The sequence below is a fragment of the Cololabis saira genome, chromosome 22 (genome assembly GCF_033807715.1).
Source record: "Cololabis saira isolate AMF1-May2022 chromosome 22, fColSai1.1, whole genome shotgun sequence".
Lineage (NCBI taxonomy): Eukaryota > Metazoa > Chordata > Actinopteri > Beloniformes > Belonidae > Cololabis > Cololabis saira.
Window position 1 is genome coordinate 30,117,729 of NC_084608.1, and position 22,380 is coordinate 30,140,108.

Sequence of the window (22,380 nt, forward strand, 5' to 3'; positions counted from 1 at the left end):
GGAGATTTTTCCCAAAACACATTTGTTTGTGTAAATGTATTTGTCTTGTAAAGATAAACTCATTTCAAATCAATGTTTTCAAAAACAGCTGCTAAAGTCATGTGAGCATAACGTGGGACTGCAGGCAGAACGATGAGAAAGCGACTCTCAGTCCAGGTCGGGACGTCACTGGACCTGTTTTAGGTCAATCATACATTACAATGTATGTGTTACCATTTCATGTAGTCGGATGAACTCTTAGACGTCCAGCATTATTTTACGAGGACTTACGAGGGCTGTTTTAACACGACCTGTAAGCTCAGTTTGGTAAACACAAATGCTTTAACATTTTCCTTATCCTGTATATGATAATAACAAAAATAATCATTATAACAATAATACATGTAAATGGTCATTATTCAGCCTCACAACAACCCATGTGGCTCATTTTTCCACATAAACAACAGTAAACAACAACTTCAGTGGACTCACGTGCTGCTTAATCAAAGCAACAAAGGACAATAATCACATCAACAATAACATGTTGCTAAATGGGCAGTTCAGTGACTGCACACAGGAAGAAAAAGCGTTTTGCTCACCGTTTGAAGAGGAAGAGCATCCTCCCGTCTTCCATGGTGGTAAAGTGGTGAATGAGCCGTCGTAGAAACTCCCACTGGCCTTTAGGTCCTCGACAGCAACAGTCCATGTTTCTGTTTCTGACATCCCGCTGAAGATGCTGACGAGCCCAGAACCCTGCAAGAGTGCTGTCACTTTAGTCAAGTATTGGTACTAAAAACCCTCCATAACTGCACTAATAATGTTGCTACTTTACTGAGGAATCAACACGCACGCCGTTATTTCCTTCATGACGTTGATGCTAATGTGCTGTAATGTGATAATAATCATGACCGGTACGTTGTATTTCCAGACCAGTCGTCTCATCTTGTACATTTAATATCAGTTCTGTGTCTATCTGAACTTATTGATTCATCTATGAACTCTACATTTAATATCAGTTCTGTGTCTATCTGAACTTATTGATTAATCTATGAACTCTACATTTAATATCAGTTCTGTGTCTATCTGAACTTATTGATTCATCTATGAACTCTACATTTAATATCAGTTCTGTGTCTATCTGAACGTATTGATTCATCTATGAACTCTATTCCAGCAGTCCGGGCTCAGAGCTCTTTCCCGCCTTACGCGGTTCCTAGGCAACGAGCCCCACCGGCTGATTCCGTTAGGTTTACGTTTATCAACAATACAAACATAAAATCTGAGCATAAACTCACACATTACACATTCACCCATCAAGTACACGATTATAACTCTCCATTCTTACCTGCAAACAGCAAGAAATATGTATTACTTATCCTCGTTACGCCGCACACGTCTTCACAGTCAAGTGTGTTCTCGTTCTCACAGTGTAATCCCGCGAGACTTCCATTGTCCCCAAACATAGTGCAGCGCCCTCTGCTGGTGAGAGTTGGACACTGCATCACCACATTTGTCGATAATCGAACCTTTTCCCATCAGACAACACCGACAGTTGGAGATAAATGACAAACGCTGTATCTTAATATGTGTTTACGGATATTACAACAAAGCAATGAATGTGAATTTCTATGCAAAATTAAGTCAACATATAAATGAATGGAAAACAACATATACTTCAGAAAGAGTGATATTGGGCGGAGACCATAAGATTCATGGCTAGACAGAATACCTCACAGAAACTCTCAACCTGTATATAGTGACACTATATTGACTTTGTGTACAACAACACGGGTGATTGATTATTGGAGAACATCAAATCCAACATCTGTTCAATATACATGGTATAACTGCAGGAAACGGTCAATGTTCAAGACTAGATTACTGGTTGATTTCGTGTGAGTTATGCAATAATATCTCAAATTGTGAAATTTCAGCCGCTCCGCTCACAGACCATTGCATGATTAGTCTAACTTTATTAACATCTAAGCAACATCAGAATTCTCCAAATATTTGGAAGTTTAACAATGATTTACTACAGAATGTTGGATTTTGTGATCAAGTGAAATCTCTTATCATGGAGGTTGAAAATTTAGACATGTGCGATGTTTGTAAATGGGAATGGTTCAAGTTTAAGGCCAAACAAATTGCAATTGACACAGGCAAAAAACTGTCACATTTAAGGAAACATAAGCAGAAGAATCTATTCGACAAAATTAATTCATTAACAAATAATACACAATTATCCTTAGACAACATTACTGAATTAAAGTTACTACAGACCCAGTTAGACGACATGTATACAGCAAAGGCAAATGGAGCTTATATTAGATCAAGAGCTAGATGGATCGAAAAGGGGGAAAAGAGTTCAGCATATTTCTTTGGACTGGAAAAACAAAGACACACTAAGAGAAAAATAAGTAAGCTTATGACAAATGACATTATATTAGAAGATCAGAAATTAATCCAGGATGAAATTTGTCTCTTTTATTGTAACTTATATAAATCAAAATTTAATAATTCAGATTGTAACATTTTATTTGATAGCATCGATGAGGACATAAAAAAGCTGGATATAGAAGACAAACATATACTTGAAGAAGGATTAAATATAACAGAAGTTGAAAATGCATTAAAACAAATGAAAAACGGTAAATCACCAGGGATTGACGGTTTAAAAATTGAATTCTTAAAACATTTCTGGGCGGACATTAAAGAGTTAATATTTAGAGCTTTTTTGGAATGTATTCAGAAAGGATGTTTGTCCCCAACTATGAAAACAGGTTTAATAACTTTGTTACCAAAACCCAAAAAAGATCTGTTGATGCTAGACAACTGGAGACCAATAACCTTACTATGCAACGATTACAAATTACTTGCTTTAGTTTATGCAAATCGCCTAAAGGTAATACTTGGAAAACTTGTAGAAGAATATCAATCAGCTTTTATAAAGGGAAGATATATTCACAACCATATTCGACATATTCTGGATATGATTGATTACCAGTCATTTATTCAATCAGATAGTTTAGTGCTTTTCATAGATTTTTTCAAAGCATTCGACACCGTGGAACATGATTTTATGTTTACAGTGCTCAATAAATTCGGATTTGGAGAAGGGTTCTGCAAGGTTATTAAAATGTTTTATAATGATATCTACAGCTATATCTCCCTCAACCCTGGAATGACACCAAAAATTAATATCTTACGTGGAATTAGACAAGGCTGTCCTACTTCGCCCAAATTATTTATTTTATGTACACAAATGCTAGCATATCTAATTGTAAATCACTCTCAAATTAAAGGAATTACCATTTTTGATTATGAATATAGAATAAGTCAATTTGCAGATGACACAGTAATCTTTCTAAAGGATAAATCTATAATTGAAAAAGCCCTAAATATAATATCAATCTTTTCTAAAGCTTCAGGTCTGCGCTTAAACGTGAAAAAATGTGAAATACTACCTCTTCATCCTTGTGCTGAGATAAATATAAGCTCCATCCCTGTTAAAATGGAATTAAAATACCTAGGTTTAACAATGTCTAAAGACAGAAACAAGAGAGAAAAACAAAACATAGAAGAGAAAATAGATAGTATGAAAAAATCTCTCAACCACTGGCTTATGAGAGATCTCTCTATTCTCGGAAGAATCCTACTGACAAAAGCAGAAGGCATATCAAAACTAGTATATCCTTGTCAATCTCTTTATGTTCCTCCTCAAATGATTAAAAAGGTAAATTCTGTCATTTTTAATTTCATCTGGAAAAAAAAGACCCACTACCTTAAGAAATCTGTGATGGTTAAAGACTATAAAAGTGGTGATTTTGAATCCATGATTGGTGTATTTAAAGTGAATTGGATAAAAGCTTACTTGGCTCAACCTGAGTCCATATGGTTCCACATACCAAATAATATTTTCCAAAATGTTGGAGGATTAGATCTTTTGTTGAGATGTGACTTTGAAATAACTAAACTGCCAATCAAATTGTCTAATTTCCACAAACAAGTACTGCTCTACTGGAAAATGATGTTCACCCACAATTTCACACCGCACAGCTCCACCTTGTGGAATAATAGAACCATCACTATTAACAGGAACACCTTATTTAAACCAGAATGGTATGATAAGAAAGTCCTATATGTTACTGGCTTGTTGGATGTAAATGGCAATTTATTGCAATTTAATACATTTGTAGAAAAGTTTAGTTTAAATTGCTCTTATAGAGAATTCAATAAAATCTGTAGAGCTATTCCACTTCCCTTGAATGACATGATAAAAAATATTCTTACATACTCAAGTGTGATTGTAAAACTGCCTGATTTAAAAGTCGGTGAATTGAAATTGGGTGAAAGAAAATGTAATAACAAAGTACTTGGAAGTGTGTTTAAAGAAAAGCTATTCAATGATATCAAAAAATCAACAAAAATAAAGATAACAGAAATTGAAGTAACGTTAACAAAGATATACAGCAGCTACCTTAAATGGCCAATTTCACCCAAAGCAAAAGAAATTCAGTTTAAAATAATAAACAATATTTATCCTGCCGCTGAAACCCTAAGGAGAAGGTTCAATTTTGACGTAGACCCTTGTGTATTTTGTAAAACAGAACACGAAACAATTGAACACTTATTCTTTTCTTGTTCATTCACAAAGCTTTTTTGGCAAGATGTTTATCGGTGGTTAAAGATTGGGATCTACGACTATAGGAGCCAAATAAAGTTGTCATTCACTGTGTGTGTCTGTGGGTGGCGCTGTGTTACCTGAGCCACAGGTATAAAGGTGATGACGTAACATTGTTTGACATGTTTGGCCCGGAAGGGCAAAGGGTTTTTGACCGCTGTGGCGCTAAAGTTACACTTTATGCTTTGTCTGATCAACCTTAATCAAGACGCAATAAATACTCTTTTAATTGCATCAGAAGAAAGCGTCCTGGCTCGTCCGTCACCGCCGGGGAACGTGGGCAGCAGCAGCCAAAGGCGCGTCGACCAGATCCCGGTCAAACATTCTCAGTAGCCTAAAGCATTGGGCTTGGCTCCTACAACAACGACTGTATGTTCAGCAAGTTTCAGGTCATAATTTATATGGATGGTGTCATATGAGTGCATGGTGTCAGAAGTAAAGCGACTCGGACACGGATCATGGCAAAGTTTAACCCTCCCGAGAAACTGGACTTTACTCGACCGGAGCTGTGGCCGGAGTGGCGGCAGCGGTTCCAGAGGTACCGAATGGCGACGAAGCTAAACCTGGAAGACGGGGACGTGCAGGTTAGCACTCTGCTCTATGCGCTCGGCAAAGAGGCTGAGCAGGTTTTCAACACTTTTGTGTTCGGGGAGGATGAAGATGCTGATGAATATGAGACTGTGTTGGAGAAATTGAACACATACTTCATTCCTAAAGTGAACGTTATCCATGAAAGGGCTTGTTTTTATCTCAGGGCTGCAGGGAAGCACGGTGAATCGGCAGAGGAATATATTCGCACCCTCTATGAGCTGGCTGAGACCTGTCAGTTTGGTCCGGCGAAAAATTGAGAATATTCGGGACAGACTGGTCATCGGGATTGTGGATAAGGAGTTATCTGAAAAGCTACAGCTGACAGCGGACTTAACACTGGAAAGAGCAGTGGAGATTGTGAGACAGTCGGAACAGATAAAAGGACAAATAAGCCAGCAGGCCAGAGCTAACTCGACTGACGCCAGCTACCTCAGTGAAGTGGCGCGAACACATGCACGCGCAGCTCCCACCCCGCAGTACAGGGGAAGGGGAAAAAGGCACGGTGGTTTCCACACCGCGAGCCCAGGACACCGCGGCGACACGTTCAAGTGCTTCAGGTGCGGTAAGGATCACCCCAAACACGCAGCCTGCGCAGCTAGAAATGCTCAGTGCAGAAACTGCCATAAGACTGGACATTTTGCGGTGGTTTGTCGCTCCGCCAGAGTGAACGAGGTAACCACAGTGGGACTGGAGGCTGACCACAGCGGCAGACATTTTTTAGGTGAGATCAAAGCAAAGTACACCTACGTTGCAGACACTAATTCACCATGGACTGTTAAACTACTCATCAGAGACACTCCTGTGACCTTCAAAATTGATACAGGCGCAGATACCAGCGTGATTTCAGATGAAACATTCCACAAGCTCAAACACCTGCCTTCGTTAGAAAGCGATGACATGGACTTTGACAGCCCAGGGGGGAAACTTGATGGTCTAGGACAGTTCACAGCTTTAACAACGTATAAAGGCCGACGATACAAGTTCGTCATACATGTGGTCAAAACGAACAGCTGCAGCAACCTCCTAGGCCGAGCTGTCGCAGTGGCTATGGGACTGGTGAAAAGAGTGGATGAGGTTCAAGGCACGTTTGATACAGAGGTGGGCCTCTTGAAGATAAAGCCCGTCAAAATATGCCTTCGAGACGATGCTGTTCCGTACAGCGTGAACATCGCGAGGAGAGTATCTGCACCCATGCTCCCTAAAGTTAAAGCTGAACTGGAGAGGATGGTAAAGTGTGGTGTCATTGAGGAAGTCACAGAACCAACGGAGTGGTGCGCCCCGATGGTCCCGGTACCCAAACGAACAGCTGATGTGAGGATCTGTGTTGATTTAAAAAGACTTAATACGGCAGTTAAAAGGGAGAGGTATGTCTTACCCACCATAGACGACATACTGCCACGACTGGCAGAGTCCCGAGTGTTCTCCCTGCTTGACGCAGCTAGTGGCTTCTGGCAAATCCCGCTGGAGAAAGAAACAGCCAAGCTGACCACGTTCATCACTCCCATGGGGAGGTATTTTTTCAAGCGGCTCCCGTTTGGGATCTCCAGTGCACCAGAGATTTTTCAGAGGGAGATGTCGGTGCTGTTCAGAGGCCAGGAAGGGGTTGAGGTGTACATGGATGATATTCTCGTCCACGGCAGGGATGAGAAAGAGCACGAAAAGAGACTCCAGAACGTCCTGCAGATCCTGGAGAGAGCAGGTTTGAAGCTTAACGACAGAAAGTGTCGCCTGCGCCAAAAGCAGCTGAACTACCTGGGGCACCTCATCGATGAAGAGGGCATCCGCCCTGACCCCTCAAAAGTAAGTGCCATCACAGAGCTACAGCCACCAGATGACATACCAGGCCTCCGGAGGTTCCTGGGTATGGTTCATTATTTGGGTAGATACCTGCCCAACCTGTCAGAGGTGATAAAACCCCTGAACAACCTGCTGAAAACTGACGCAGCATGGATCTGGGATGCAGCACAAGTCGACGCCTTCAACAAGGTAAAACAACTCATCTCCACAGCACCCACACTGGCATTCTATGATATAAATAAACCTACAATAGTGAGTGCAGATGCAAGTAGCTTCGGGCTGGGTGGCGTACTGCTACAGCGCCATGCTGAGGGACTGAAACCAGTAGCTTTCTGCTCCAGAACATTAACAGATGCAGAACAGCGCTACGCGCAGATAGAAAGAGAGTGCTTGGCGGTCGTTTGGGCCTGCGAGAGGTTCTCCACCTACCTGTATGGACTAGACAGCTTCACAGTTCACACAGACCACAAACCGCTAACACCACTGATCAACAACAAAGACCTTGACATGGTTCCCCTGAGGTGCCAACGTCTGCTCATGCGTCTGATGAGGTACAACCCCACTGCAGAGTACGTGCCGGGGAAAACACTAACTGTAGCTGACACACTGTCCAGACAGCCACTACCTGTAATAAAAAGTGAAATATCAGAACTGACCTGTGATGTTTCAGTGTTCGAGGATGCAGCCCACACAGCATGGCCAGTGTCGCCCTCCAAGCTGGAGCGGATCAAGCAAGAGACAAGTACCGACAGTGACCTGCAGGTGGTGAGTAAACTGGTGACACGTGGGTGGCCAAAGTACGTGGGTAACGTCCCAGTACAAGCCAAAGCATACCACCAATGGGGTAACAGCCTGTCGACCTCAAAGGGACTTTTGTTGTATGGAGACAGAATTGTTATTCCACACAGCATGAGAGGGGACATACTCCACCGTTTGCATGATGGACATCAGGGCATTACTAAGTGTCACGAGAGGGCACGAATGAGTGTGTGGTGGCCCGGACTAGAGAAGCAGATCCAAGAACTGGTGAAAAAGTGCCCTGAATGCATGCAGATCAGACCGACACAGAGGAAGGAGCCTCTGATGACAACACTACTGCCTCAAAGGCCATGGCAGAAAGTCGGAGCCGACATCTGTGAGTATGACAAGAGAAACTATCTGATTGTCATTGACTATTTCTCTCGTTATTTGGAGATAGCACACCTACCTGACATGACTAGTAGGACCACCTGTGCGCGACTGAAGAACATCTTCGCCAGGTGGGGGTGTCCAGATGAGCTACACACAGACAACGGACGACAGTTTTCAAGTAAGGAGTTTCAAGGCTTTTCTGTGGCGTATGACTTTAAACATATCACCTCCAGCCCTTACTACCCTCAGTCCAACGGTGAGGCTGAGAGGGCGGTTCAAACGGCGAAAAAGATCCTTCGACAGGCCGACCCGTTCCTGGCTCTTATGTGCTACAGAGCCACACCGCTACAAGCCACGGGTGCCAGCCCTTCACAGCTCATGTTGGGCCGTCAGATTAAGACAACTGTGCCCACAGTCGACAAAGTCCTCACTCCAAAGTGGCCTGACTTCACAAAGGTGCGTAAAGCTGACGCCAAGGCGAAGGAGAACTACAGGCGGAATTACAACAGGCGCTACGGTGTCAGAGCACTCCCACCTCTCAGGGAAGGAGAGAGAGTAGTGATGAAACTCGACGGAGAGTCAGAATGGAGGACAACAGGGACAGTCCAACAACCACACACAACACCAAGGTCCTACCTGATCCAGACGGACCGCGGAACACTGCGGAGGAACAGGCGCCACCTGCGCCCAACCTTCCTTCCTTTTCAACAGCCAGAGGCAGAGAGCACACTGTCGAGTGAGCAACCATCATCACCCCTCTGCTCACCTCCAGGTTCACCTGTCAGAGGGATCGTTCCAGCAGAGCCTGGGGTTCAGGCTCAGGTGACTTCCAGGGGAAGAGTCATCCGTCCTCCAGACAGATTCAAAGACTTTGTGTGTACTTAACACATAGCTTGCCAACAACGGAGCAGAATAATCTCCGGCAGCTATGGAGGTGAATGGGTAGTCTACCCCATAACCTCAGGAAAATAAAAGGGATAGAATGAAAAAAAAAAAAAAAAAAAAGAATGCAAATGTGCAATGTTAATGCTATTCATCCCATTGTGTTACGGCATTTTCCTGCCTTGTTCATGAGTGGCTGACGAATAATATGTTAACTTGCAGTGTATTACCAGCCTCGATTGTATAATTATTTACAGTAGGGATACTGCAAGTTTTTGAGTTATTGTTTACATATGTTTGTGTCTACGACTCAAAAGAGGGGAGATGTCATATGAGTGCGTTATCCAGGGACTATTTTGTGTACACGCGCATTGATCCGAATGCACCGGTAAGGACAACGGCGCTTTGGCGCGGAAACTAGTCCCGGCTGAAGTAGTTAACGAGCTGTAATTGTGTGACGGAGCGTGGAAATAAAGACCAACAAAAGGATTAATATTGTCGGGTATTCTTCAGGGAAATAACCTCCACAGATGGTCTGCCAAAGAAGGTATCCAAGATGGTGAACATAATTCTAATTTTGGGTAAATATCATATACATAAAAATAAATGGAAAAACAGCAAACCCTCCATAGTATGTTTTAAAAACGAAATACAAAGTTATATAACATCTATTAAGGTACGTTCAAAAGAAAATCAGTCTATAAATGATTTATGTGAAACCATGTTAGAGTCTCTTGCTCTTTAAAATACAATCTTGCTACACTTATACTTTTTTGTTGAAATGTCAACCCCTGTGATTATTTTATTTTGTGACAATTTATTTTATTTATTTTCTTTTTATTTAAATTTAGAAGTTTATCTTGGAAAAAATGTATAGTTACATATTCGCTTGTGTGTTGTGAATTTATGTTTCAGTTGCAAACTAATGTTTCCTCAAAGGAATTTTGTAATTTTGAAAATGTTGAATAAAGTTTGTTTAAAAAAAAAAAAAAGACAACACCGACAATTTTCAACACACTCATGAGCTTTATACTTAATGCAAGTAATATTAAACATATTAATAATAATAATATGGGTATATTACCGATGGCTCTTTATTGCACATTTTCACCACATAACATTTACGCTGTTTTACACATCATAAAACTCTCAATAATTAATGAAGAGAGACGAGGTGGAGACAACAGAGCCACAACACAGAAGGACATAAACCGTTAAAAAGGTCAAATTAAAGGCATGGCAATTAGTGTGAAGACTCGAAGGAAAGTCAAAGTTAAAATCTGTTTTTAACCCTATTGTGAATAATCCTGATTTCCAGCCTGGGATGGTGGATGTTGGTTTTAAACAGTGGGGTGATAATGGTGTTCATAGACTGAGAGATTTACTCTGATAATATGGTTATGACATTTGAACAAATGATAGAGAGATATTCTATCCCCAGAAATGACTTCCTTTGTTATTTACAGGTAATGTATTATATGTTGCACAGTACTACCTTGGTTGAGAACCATGAAAGCTCTCCTATTGAGAAATTATTATTTTTAACAGGAAGAGAGATATCTGTAAGCCTATTTTATAAAGCTCTGTGTTTCACACCCCGGTTGGGCTAGACAAGCTTAAAGGCACATGGGAGAAGGAGCTAAACATCATAATTGATGATGAAGAATGGAAGGATGTATTCAATAATTTCAGTTTGCAATCGCGCCCAAGCAATACAGTTAAAAATGATACACAGAATGCACATATCCCCCAACCGTAGACTTCAATCTCTCACCCATGTGCCTTAAATGCAAGATAGAAATGTGTACCCTAACTCATTGTTTTTGGTCATGTTGTAAACTGCAGGTGTATTGGTCTAATGTGCTATCTGAAATAGAAAAGATATTGGACTTAAAACTGGATATGGACCCTGTATCTCTTGTGTTGGGCGTCCTAAGACAACACTTAATATCAAAACATAATCGGAGGCTGTATTGTATTACAAAGTGACTTACTTGACTTAATCCTCTTTGCCCCGTCTGGAGCATAGGGCCTCAGTTAGGTGTCGCCATCTGCTGCGGTCTCTAGCGATGTTCCGCGCCTCATGCCATGAGGTATTGGCGTGTTCTAGGTCCTTTTTGACTCCTCTCCTCCACGACAGTCTGGGTCTACCCCTCCTTCTCTTGCCCTGGGGATTCCAGTCTAACACAGCTCTTGTGATGGATGATGGTGGTTTTCGCAATGTGTGTCCTATCCACCTCCACTTTCTACGCCTGATTGTGATCTCTACTGCTTCCTGCCCTGTCGTCTCTAGGAGGTGTTGGTTACTGATCTTCTTGGGCCACCAGATGCCTAGGATGTAGCGTAATCTTGAGTTGATGAAGGTTTGAAGTTTATGAGTGTTCAGCTGTGTTAGACCCCAGGTTTCGCACCCGTATAGCAAGATGGTCTTTACATTGGAATTGAAGATCCGTAGCTTGGTTCTGAGGGAGATGTTCCTGGCCCTCCAGACTGGTTTTAGTTGGGCAAAGGCAGCCTTTGCCTTTCCTATGCGTGCCTCTACATCCTTGGATGTGTCTCCATCACTGCTGATGACGCTCCCTAGGTACGTGAACTCTTTCACTATCTCTAGCTCTGTATCTCTGCAACACACAGGTTTGGCATTCCCCAGAGTTTTTACTCGCATCTCCTTGGTTTTGCTTGCGTTTATGACCAGACCTACTTGACCTGAGCTGTGTTCTAATCTTTGTGTCTTCTGTCTCATCTGGCTGATGGTATGGCTCAGGAGGGCAAGGTCATCTGCAAAGTCCAGATCATCTAGCATGGTCGTCAAAGTCCACTGAATCCCTAACCTTTCCTCTTTGGTGGTTTCTCTCAACACCCAGTCCAGCGCCGTTATGAAAAGCAGCGGGCTCAAGAGGCATCCCTGCCGCACTCCAGTGGCCATGTTGAAGGGCTCTGTCAGGTCTCCTTCATGAGATACTTGTGCTTGGAAGTCGGTGTAGAATACCTTAATCATGTTGATTATCTTTGAGGGGATTCCGTAGTGAGCCAGGATGTTCCACAGTGTAGTCCTGTCGATTGAGTCGAACGCTTTCTCGTAGTCTATGAAAACAGCATACAGTTGTGAGTTCAATTCTGCAGATTGTTCCACGATAATTCTTAGGGTCGCAATCTGGTCACTGCACGATCTGTTAGGTCGGAAGCCTGCTTGGTTGTCTCTCAGTTTGGATTCCATGGCGTTTGCTGTACGGTTGAGAATTATCCTACAAAGTAGCTTACTGGCAACTGAAAGGAGCATTATGCCCCTCCAGTTTTTGCACTGAGTCAGGTCTCCTTTCTTGGGTATTTTTACTATGGTGCCTTTCCTCCAGTCTAAAGGTATCTTTTCTTCCTGCCAAATCCTGTTAAGCAACGGGTGTAGAGCTTCAACCGAAAGGTTTCCTGCCGCTTTCCATGCCTCTGGGGGGATCCCATCAGATCCTGCCGCTTTCCCATTCTTGAGTGATGAGATGGCTTTATCAATATCTGCTTTGCTTGGTGGTCCAGTGCATATACCTAGCTCTTCTGTTGGAGGTTCCACTGTTGGTGGATCCCGTGGGGGTATGCGGTTGAGGATTTCTTTGAAGTGGTTTCTCCAGCGATCCATTTGTTGTTCCTTTGTTGCCAGCAGTTTTCCGTCCTTGTCTTTTACTGGTTTGTTCATTTGCCTTCTTTTTCCACTCAGAGTCTTGGTGATGCTGTACAGGGTTTTCAGGTCTTGTTTGGAAGCAGCATCCTCTGCTTCTGCAGCCTTGTCAGATATCCACTTCCTTTTGTCTCTCCTGCAGCTTTTCTTGACTTCCCGATCTGCTTGGTTGAAGTGTTCCATGGCATTGGTCTTCTGGTTCCTGGTTTTACAGGTGTCGATCTTTGCTTTCAGTTTGCGCCTTTCTTCCACTTTCTCCCACGTGTCATCACTCATCCACTCCTTCCGCTCTCTCTTAACCTTTCCCAGCACCTTTTCACATGTGCTTGTATATGCTTCTTTGATGATGGACCATTCCGCTTCGATGTCATCCTCTCCTTCCTCTTCTTCCTCGTCTGAATTGTAGCGCAGTGCATCAAAACGGTTTGCCAAGGTGAGTACAAATTTCTGTTTTATTTCCGGGTTCTTCAGCCTATGCACATTGTACTTAAATGTCTTCTGTTCTTTCTTCCTACCGGCAGCGAGACGTATTCTACAGGGAGCCAGGAGCAAATGATGGTCCGAGCCAACATCCGCACTTCTCTTTATTCTGCAATCTTGTAGAGTTCCTCGCCATCTTCTAAAAATCGCTATGTGGTCTATCTGGTTCTCATATGCTCCATCAGGTGATCTCCAGGTCACTTTGTGGTTCTCCTTGTGTGGGAACAATGTGCCTCCTATTACCATGTCGTTTACGGAGCAGAAATCAACAAAGAGCTCTCCGTTGTGGTTCATGGTTCCAACCCCGTGTTTCCCCATCACTCTCTCGTTGCCGCTATTTGCTGATCCCACTTTGGCATTCATGTCTCCCATGAGGATGGTGATGTCTCTCTTCTTGCGCTTGGCCATGGTTGCCTGTAGCTGTTCATAGAACAATTCCTTCTCTGCATCGCTTGCATCGTTGGTGGGGGCATATGCCTGTATGATAGTCGTGTCTTGACAGCGGGAAGTAAACCTTGCTATGATGATTCTCTCTGAGATGGGTTCCCATTCCTTCAGGCTCCTTGCACTTGTCTTTGACATAATGATCCCTACTCCTCTCACATGTGTTGGGTGCTCTTCAGGGAGGCCAGAATATATGATAGTTTCCCGCTTTGTAGGGTCGTCTTGCCGCTTCCTAACCATCTTGTTTCGCTTAATCCAACTATTTCTATCTTCAGTCTTCGCATTTCTGCAGCTACTTGGTGAATTCTTCCAGCTTGGTAGAGGGTTCTAACATTCCATGTTGCAATGTTAGTACGGTATTTGGGGGACAAAAGCTTCGGTCCATGAGACGTCATTGGCTGTCCTCCAGGGGTGTCATCAGAACTGTCAACACGCCTCTTCCCGCTCTGAGTTTGTGCTCTAGCAGGTTGAGACTTTCTCACTGAGGTTTTCGTAGCATATACTTTTTTCCAGAATAAGGTTGCTAGCCTTATGTCCAACCACTGACCATAATTGGTCGGATGTGGGAGGGGTGGAGTTGGTTTGTTAGTCCTCTTCCCCAGTCCTATTGCCCTCCAGGTAATGGATTAAAGACTCACACCACATGAGACCAGGCAGGTTTGGGGTTGTGTACAAGCTGCCCCGGCACGTCAAGCCCAACCAACTCCTGCTACCATGTAGGTGGTAGTCGCACAGGGATCTACCACTACTGGCAGCGCGAGACAGATTACAAAGTACCAACTATTAAAGGCTGGCAAAGAGTGGTGTTTGATCTGGTGCCTTTAGAATACCTGACATGTATATTACATTCAAAAATAGACCAATTCTATAAAGGTTGGGAGCCTTACTTGAACTATGTAGAGCCTGATGTCTTGACTGGTCATACTGTATATTTTTACAGTAACCCAGGGTATTATTTATATGAATCTGAGCTGGTGTTTTGTTGTTTTTTTTCTTCTGTTTGTTTATTTGCTGCTTTTTATTTCTGTGGATCATAATATGTATCCATTCTTTGCTTGTAAAAGTGAAAAATTAATAAAAATATTGTATAAAAAAAAAGGTCAAATTAAAGTCTGACTTCTCTGCTTCCATCAGCAGACACTTTTTTCCCCAAATGTTCTTGTAAATTGAATGGATAATGGAAAATTTTGGTATAACACTGTCTGTTGCCTGTTTTCATTCCTATGCCAAGGTCATGTTCCTTTGACACAGACCCTGGCACGGTTGCCAGGGTGATGGGTGATGTTTTGTCTTTTCCAGCTCCCAACTATAAAATAACCTGTCCCTAATCTTCTTCAGCTCACTCCGGACAGACGGTTCATGTGACCGGTTGCTCTGTGTGACTCCATTCAATTGAATGTTCTTCCTCTTTTCATTAAACTTCCGAAAGACAGCTGAGGTATCCTGACATTCTTTTTGAACAACAATTTTTGCCACCACACATCCAGGTGGAATAAAAAGTCGGGCATTATCACAGCTTTGGAGGTTTTCTACTGTGGACACAAAATCCAAATTGTATTCATAGTAAAACATAAAATAGCCACGTACCTAAGAGGGCCTAAAACTGTGAAGTTTTCAATCAAATAATTTGCCCATAAATGAGCTTGAAATTGGACTGATTGTGATTAATTAGTAATTAGGATTCTGAAATACCACTAACCTCCACTGGTCGTATGTGACGTCACCAGGTCTGGACCAAGACGGCCGCTCTGTTAGCACGTTATAGTATAGTATATTTTTATAGTATATATCATATATTATAGTACTCTGTCAGCACGTGATAGTATAGTATATTTTTATAGTATATATCATATATTATAGTACTCTGTCAGCACGTTATAGTATAGTATATTTTTATAGTATATATCATATATTATAGTACTCTGTCAGCACGTTATAGTATAGTATATTTTTATAGTATATATCATATATTATAGTACTCTGTCAGCACGTTATAGTATAGTATATTTTTATAGTATATATCATATATTATAGTACTCTGTCAGCACGTGATAGTATAGTATATTTTTATAGTATATATCATATATTATAGTACTCTGTCAGCACGTTATAGTATAGTATATTTTTATAGTATATATCATATATTATAGTACTCTGTCAGCACGTTATAGTATAGTATACTTTTATAGTATATATCATATATTATAGTACTCTTCAGCACGTTATAGTATAGTATATTTTTATAGTATATATCATATATTATAGTACTCTGTCAGCACGTTATAGTATAGTATATTTTTATAGTATATATCATATATTATAGTACTCTGTCAGCACGTTATAGTATAGTATATTTTTATAGTATATATGATATATTATAGTACTCTGTCAGCACGTCTCTCCCAGAACGTTACAGTATGATATATATTTATAGTATATATCATATATTATAGTATAAATTGTATTTGATGGTGTTTTTTCAATAAGAGGATTGCAACAGTTCGCCCTCTGGTGGTTATATATGGTAACTGCACTCAGTGTAAAGTTAGAAGAATTAAATGACAAAAGTACATCCTGTTATTCCTTTCAAAATAAATCGACAATAAACAGTTAAAAGGGCACGACGACAACGAGTCTGTTTCGAGGAGAAATTAGTGCAAATACAATCTTCATCCGTCTTCTGTCATTAATTAATGTAATTACAGTCGGTAATCTATGAATTGTTCTCTAATTAAAATGAATTACAGACGATAATGTCGTTAGTGGAAGAAAACCGTTGTTTCTAGTGTCACCACAAGAGAGCGGTCGTAACAACGTTTCGCCCTCTAGCAGTTCGCCCTCTAGCGGTTATACAAGGTAACTGCAGTCAGGGTAAAGTAAGAAGAATTAAATGACAAAAGTACATCCTGTTGTTCCTTTCAAAATAAATTGACAATAAACAGTTAAAAAGGCAAAATTAGTCTGTTTCGAGGAGAAAATAGTGCAAAAAACAACCTTCATCCGTCTTCTGTCATTAATTAATGTAATTACAGTCGCTAATTTATGAATAGTTCTGTAATTCAAATGAATTACAGACGATAATATCGTTAAGTGGAAGAAAACGGTGGTTTCTAGTGTCACCACCAGAGGGCGGTCGTAACAACGTTTCGCCCTCTAGCGGTTATACAAGGTAACTGCAGTCAGGGTAAAGCTAGAAGAATTAAATGACAAAAGTACATCCTGTTGTTCCTTTCAAACTAAATTGACAATAAACAGTTAAAAGCACGACGACAACGAGTCTGTTTCGAGGAGAAATTTGTGTAAAAACAATCTTCATCCGTCTTCTGTCATTAATTAATGTAATTACAGTCTGTAATCTATCAATAGTTCTGCAGTTTGGATGAATTACACACGATAATGTTGTTAAAGCGCCTTTCTACAAAGGAATGTACGTTTTACGTCTCATTTATTCATTCACACACGCACTAATATACTTGGGAAACGGCTAGGCACCAAATATAATATATTTAATTTTCTCAGATGGCAAAAATAACAACTTTATTGATCCCACAAATGAGTAATTCATATTATATCAGCTATAGAGAATATGTTGAAAAACAACATATAGTGCCCCACCTTGTTTCTCTTTCCTTTTATTGCAACACATTCATTTACATACATGCCAGTGGTACATAAACACTGCATTGATCACCACACTACACACACTACACATACTGCACCATCACTGTCTCGTCTTTTTCTTTTTTTACATCCGTGATTTTAGTCGTCTTACAGAATCAGAAATTCATCTGTTAATAAAATATGTAAAATATGTCAAAGTGAAGGACACACACACTCACACACCTAATCTAACGTCTGCTGCAAGGTGGAAAGGTGAATAAATCTCACTGACTGTGAAAGCTTTTATCAGATAAAAGTAGTGACCATGAATATATATGAAGACACTTATTAAAAGAAAACTCTGACATCAACTCCGTTTGGCTGCATCAACCTGTAAGCTACAAACAAAAACTTACTTTTGTTGGGGACAAATTCTCAGTGAAAATTCACTTTACAAATACAAAATTTCCCCATTAAGAGCTTTCATTTGCTGGTTTTAAGGTAAGTTATCATTAAATAGTAAAAGTAAAACTAAATGTATTATTTTTGGAAATCGACCTATTAATCAAAGTGTACAAATCACTATTGATAATGTGGAAGTGGAAAGAGTTTTTGTTAATACGTTTCTTGGAGTGGTTATTGACCATAAGCTGTCCTGGAAGCCTCACGTCAACTTCTTAAAATAACTAAATATCAAAAACCATTGCAATTCTATATAAATGTAAAAATATTCTAACATTAAACTCACTAAAACTTCTGTATCAATCTTTAATAAAACCAACGTACTAACTAACGTAATGTATAGAAGTATGGGGACACACATTTAAGACAATCACGAAACCAATATTTTTACTCCAAGAAAAAGCAATGCGACTCATAAACAAAGTTGGATACAAGCACTCAACCAACCAATTATTTATAGATTCAAATGAGCTTAAATTCAATGAACTGGTGGACTTCAAAACTGCACAGATTATGTTCAAAATCAACAATAACATGCTGCCAGACTGTGTTCAAAATATGTTTAATTTAAGACAAAGCCATTACAACCTCAGAGGGGAGAGAGATACAGGAAATCAACAATCAGAACCAACACTAAACTGAGATGCTACAGTGGCAGCGGTGGATTTATGGAATAAGTTGGAGAGGGATTTGAAATTATGTAGAACCTTAACCTTGAAAAAAAACATTGAAAAGAAGGATGATTTCTTTATGTTAAATTAATCAGTGGTGATGCTTGCTATGTTGATTTGGGTATTTATTTAATTGGTGATTTGCTTAGATTTTTTAAGGATGAAGGAAACATGTAGACTGCACCTTTATTTTAAAAATCTTTTTTATTTCTTGAGGAATTTTTGTTATCCCCATGGAGGCAATTTGTTTTACTGGCAGTCTTTCTCTTACTTCTTGCTTTTATTTCATTAATTTAATTAATCTTTTTGAGGGTAGGCAAATAATAAGCTTTGCTTCAGCCTACACCATTTTCAGTCTAGATGTTATTTGTTTATTTGTATACTGGAAACTTTTTTGTAATGTTTTCTTTGAACAGTGTATCCGTTTTATTGTTGTCATTTTTATTCTTTGTTTTTTTTTGTGTCATGACCGAAAATAAACTAAACTAAACTAAACTAAAAACTAAGGTAACAGAAAAACATCTTGTTGAGCAACAGGCTCTTTTGTGAGCTGCAGGAAGGAACTGAGGTCTTTGTATGATCAAATATATTTCTGTGGGAAAAAAACACGTCCACATTTAAAATAAGTTCACTCAAGTTAATTCATATGTTAAAGATACATGTTTATAGTTGGTATCAAACATCCATCTTATCTGTCTGAAGAGTTAGAAAACAAGAAAACTAACAAGATTAAGACGCAGCTGGAGACACATTATACTCTAGAAACAGAAAGCATCTTGAGTTGGAGGCCAAATACAGTCAGATGAGTGGGTTTCCATCAGCATCCGTTCAGGATAAAAGCTGGAAGGCTGGAAGGTAACGGTACCGACCAGATCCTCCGTCTTTTCAGCCTGTTTATGACAACATGAGTTTCTGTTATCTTCTGAGTCCTGATGAACTCGATGACATCATCGTTCACGTGAGCGACCGACAAGAAGCGACATCCCCCTGTGGAGCGGATCTCACAGTGAGGGAGGTGAAGCTGACACATGGACCCCTCCTTCACACACCTGATGTCAAACAGGGGTCCTGCAGGCTTCTTGTGATGTGGGCTCAGCTGGCTCCTGCTCCAAGGAAGGATCCTGTACAGAACCTGGCCTCCGTCCTTCATGTGGAACACCAGAGCCGTCTCTCTGCACTGGTACTGACCTGGACGGGAGCACTGGAACCTGTAGCTTTCACCAGCAGACTCATCAGTGCAGGCAGGTGTGAACTCCTCAAAGCTGCTGCTCAGGTTCCCGGCAGGGAAACTTCCACATCTTTTTAGGGCTCTGCTTTCTGCAGAAGGTTCATGAGTGGGCGAGGGAAAGCTGCTTGAACGGGACCTGCTGCAGGACTTTTCCTTCCTCTCACAGGAACCTGTGGTGGAGAGTTGTAGAGGACCAGAGGAAGGCGGAGCGTTGCTCGCTGGGATCGGCTTCATTCTGATAAAAGGCTCACATCCTTCTCCCAGGTTGGAGTCTTCTTCTTCACGCTGTTGTGTCTCTTCACTGCTGCTTTCAGCAGATTTAGGACCAGGGACAGAAGGAATGTTAGTCTGAGAGCAGGAAGGTGCGGTGGGAGCAGACCAGGGTGTTTGATGAGGGAGAGGTGGAGGTCGGTGGAGACACAAGCTTCATCAACCTTTACTGGTGTTGAGAGATTATAGGAGGACGTCTCCTCTGAGAAGAGTTCACCTGGTCCACCGTCATCTGTTTGGTTCATTTTATGCAGATAAAAACAGATGAGACTGTCGTTTTATTTGATACTAAACTCAATTTTATATCTAATTTTATATTTACACCTGCAATACTGTAACAACAAGACTTTAGGCATATGAGAGTTTATGGAAACGGACGACTCTATACACTCTATTTATAGGGAGTGTAACTCAACCTATAAATATATATATATATATATATATATATATATATATATATATATATATATATATATATATATATATATATATATATATATATATATATATATATATATATATATATATATATATATATATATATATATACACACATGCATATATATACATATGTATATATACATATATATATTTACATATATACATACATATATATATATATCAATATATCAATATATATATATATATATATATATATATAAATAATGTTGTACAAAATTCCATGAAGTACACATTATCACCATTAAAGAAAAGGAGCAGGAAGAAGAAAACTTATATACACCACTTATATATATATATATATATATATATATATATATATATATATATATATATATATATATATATATATATATATATATATATACATATATATATATATATATATATATACATATATATACATACATATATATACATATACACATGCCCTGACACGTCCTCCCCTCGTTCTCTGCAGGTTTTCTTCGCGTCGGTTCGTTCTGGAGGCAGCAGTCAAGTCTTCTTCATGACCCTCAATAGAAGCTCCATGATGAACTGGTAACCTGGGCCCCCCTTCAACCCCGTCTGCACCCCGACCACCGGCCCCGCCTGGAGGGACGGAGGGACGTCTGTGTACATGTATGTGTGTGTGACCCGTGGATGGAAACGACTGAGTGGACGCAGCTGTTGGGGGACAGCAGGGCCTGTAGATGGTCCCACTGCAGGAAGACTCTCCGCCTCCTCGGAGGATCCATGCACTGGTTGATCTGGGAGGTGGAAGGAGGTGGAAGGAGGTGGAAGGAGGTGGAAGGAGGTGGAAGGAGGTGGAAGGAGGTGGAAGGAGGTGGAAGGAGGTGGAAGGAGGTGGAAGGAGGTGGAAGGAGGTGGAAGGAGACTCCAGGTCGTCTTCGGACGGCCTGTATGAGCCGGGCGCTGACGAGGAGACATTTCAAACAGGATGATCACGCTGCAAGCGTCCTGGCGGTGAAGCGGGTGTTCTGACTGCAGCAGCTTCTCTGTCGTTGTAGTCAGTAACCATTTCTGAGGTTATTAAAGTAGCATTAGATAAAACAAAATAAAAAACAAAAAAACAACACTTGAGGTTTTCGCTGAACATTAAATGCACAAGTGCTGGGACACGCCTCGCAGAGCCAGTTTTGCTTCGCTCATCGCAGCTTGATTAGATAAGATCCAAGTCATTTTGATGATTTCTTTTGGTTTTTTGTCCCACAAAAGACGGCGCAGTTTTGAGAGGCGCCAGATACAGAGACCTCAACGCCGAGCGGCTGTGACCTGCGCCAGACGGAAGCTGACAATCATGAAAGAAAGACGGTAGCACCGCTCCAGTATTTCAGTGCTGCAGCCACTGGCGGCTGGCGGGGATATCTGGACCCCCAACAAACCCTCCCCGCCTGTAATGTCGCTGCTGTGACGACCACAACACTCACGCAACGCAGTTCTGCTGCTGAAATGGTCACTTAACGTTGCCCTTTTAGAGAAGCAGCAACTTTCTCCCACGAGCTGGATCTGGCTCCAAAAACGAGTCAGTCCTTAACAAGATGAAAGGTGAGATTCCACCACAAACAAGGCGTCTCCAGCATGAAACCAGTTCTCAAGAGCAGTAACAGTTGGGGTCGCCCACTGAAGATGCTCATTGACAGATCAGCGTAACTAGAAACTGCAGTTCCTGAGCTCTTTCACGTTGCCGTTCAGGTCAATCTGCTTCTTCGACTTTTACAAACTCTGAACGAGGAGCCCTAGATGTTCAAATTTGGGCATCTGTTGTAAATGTATTTACGTAACAACAGTAACAAGTAGATCTGGATAATAGAAGAGCTGTTTTGGTTGGAGGTTCCGTCATCAAACACCCAATTCCTGGTATTTTAGGCGGTTTCTGGATCTTTTTAACATTTGCTGCTCGTTGTTCTCACCAGCTTTTTATTCTGTCACTTTTGGCGGTAAAAGCAGACCTTGCGAAGCGGCCACTAGTGTAGGCTCTTTTCCTGCAGCGCGTCGCCTCCTAGAGCAGACTTTCCTTCTGTGGAGCTGATGAATA

General features: G+C 41.0%; 2 protein-coding genes across 2 annotated transcripts in view; both read right to left on the reverse strand.

The window, feature by feature from the left end:
* Nucleotides 1–22,380, reverse strand: part of LOC133422947 (NACHT, LRR and PYD domains-containing protein 12-like) — a 256,789-nt gene that overhangs the window by 178,830 nt on the left and 55,579 nt on the right. The window lies entirely within an intron of this gene.
* LOC133423391 (uncharacterized) lies at nt 19,203–20,011 on the reverse strand. The gene has a single exon (XM_061713572.1). The coding sequence runs from the start codon at nt 19,845–19,847 to the stop codon at nt 19,203–19,205; it is 645 nt and encodes a 214-aa protein (XP_061569556.1). The 5' UTR covers nt 19,848–20,011.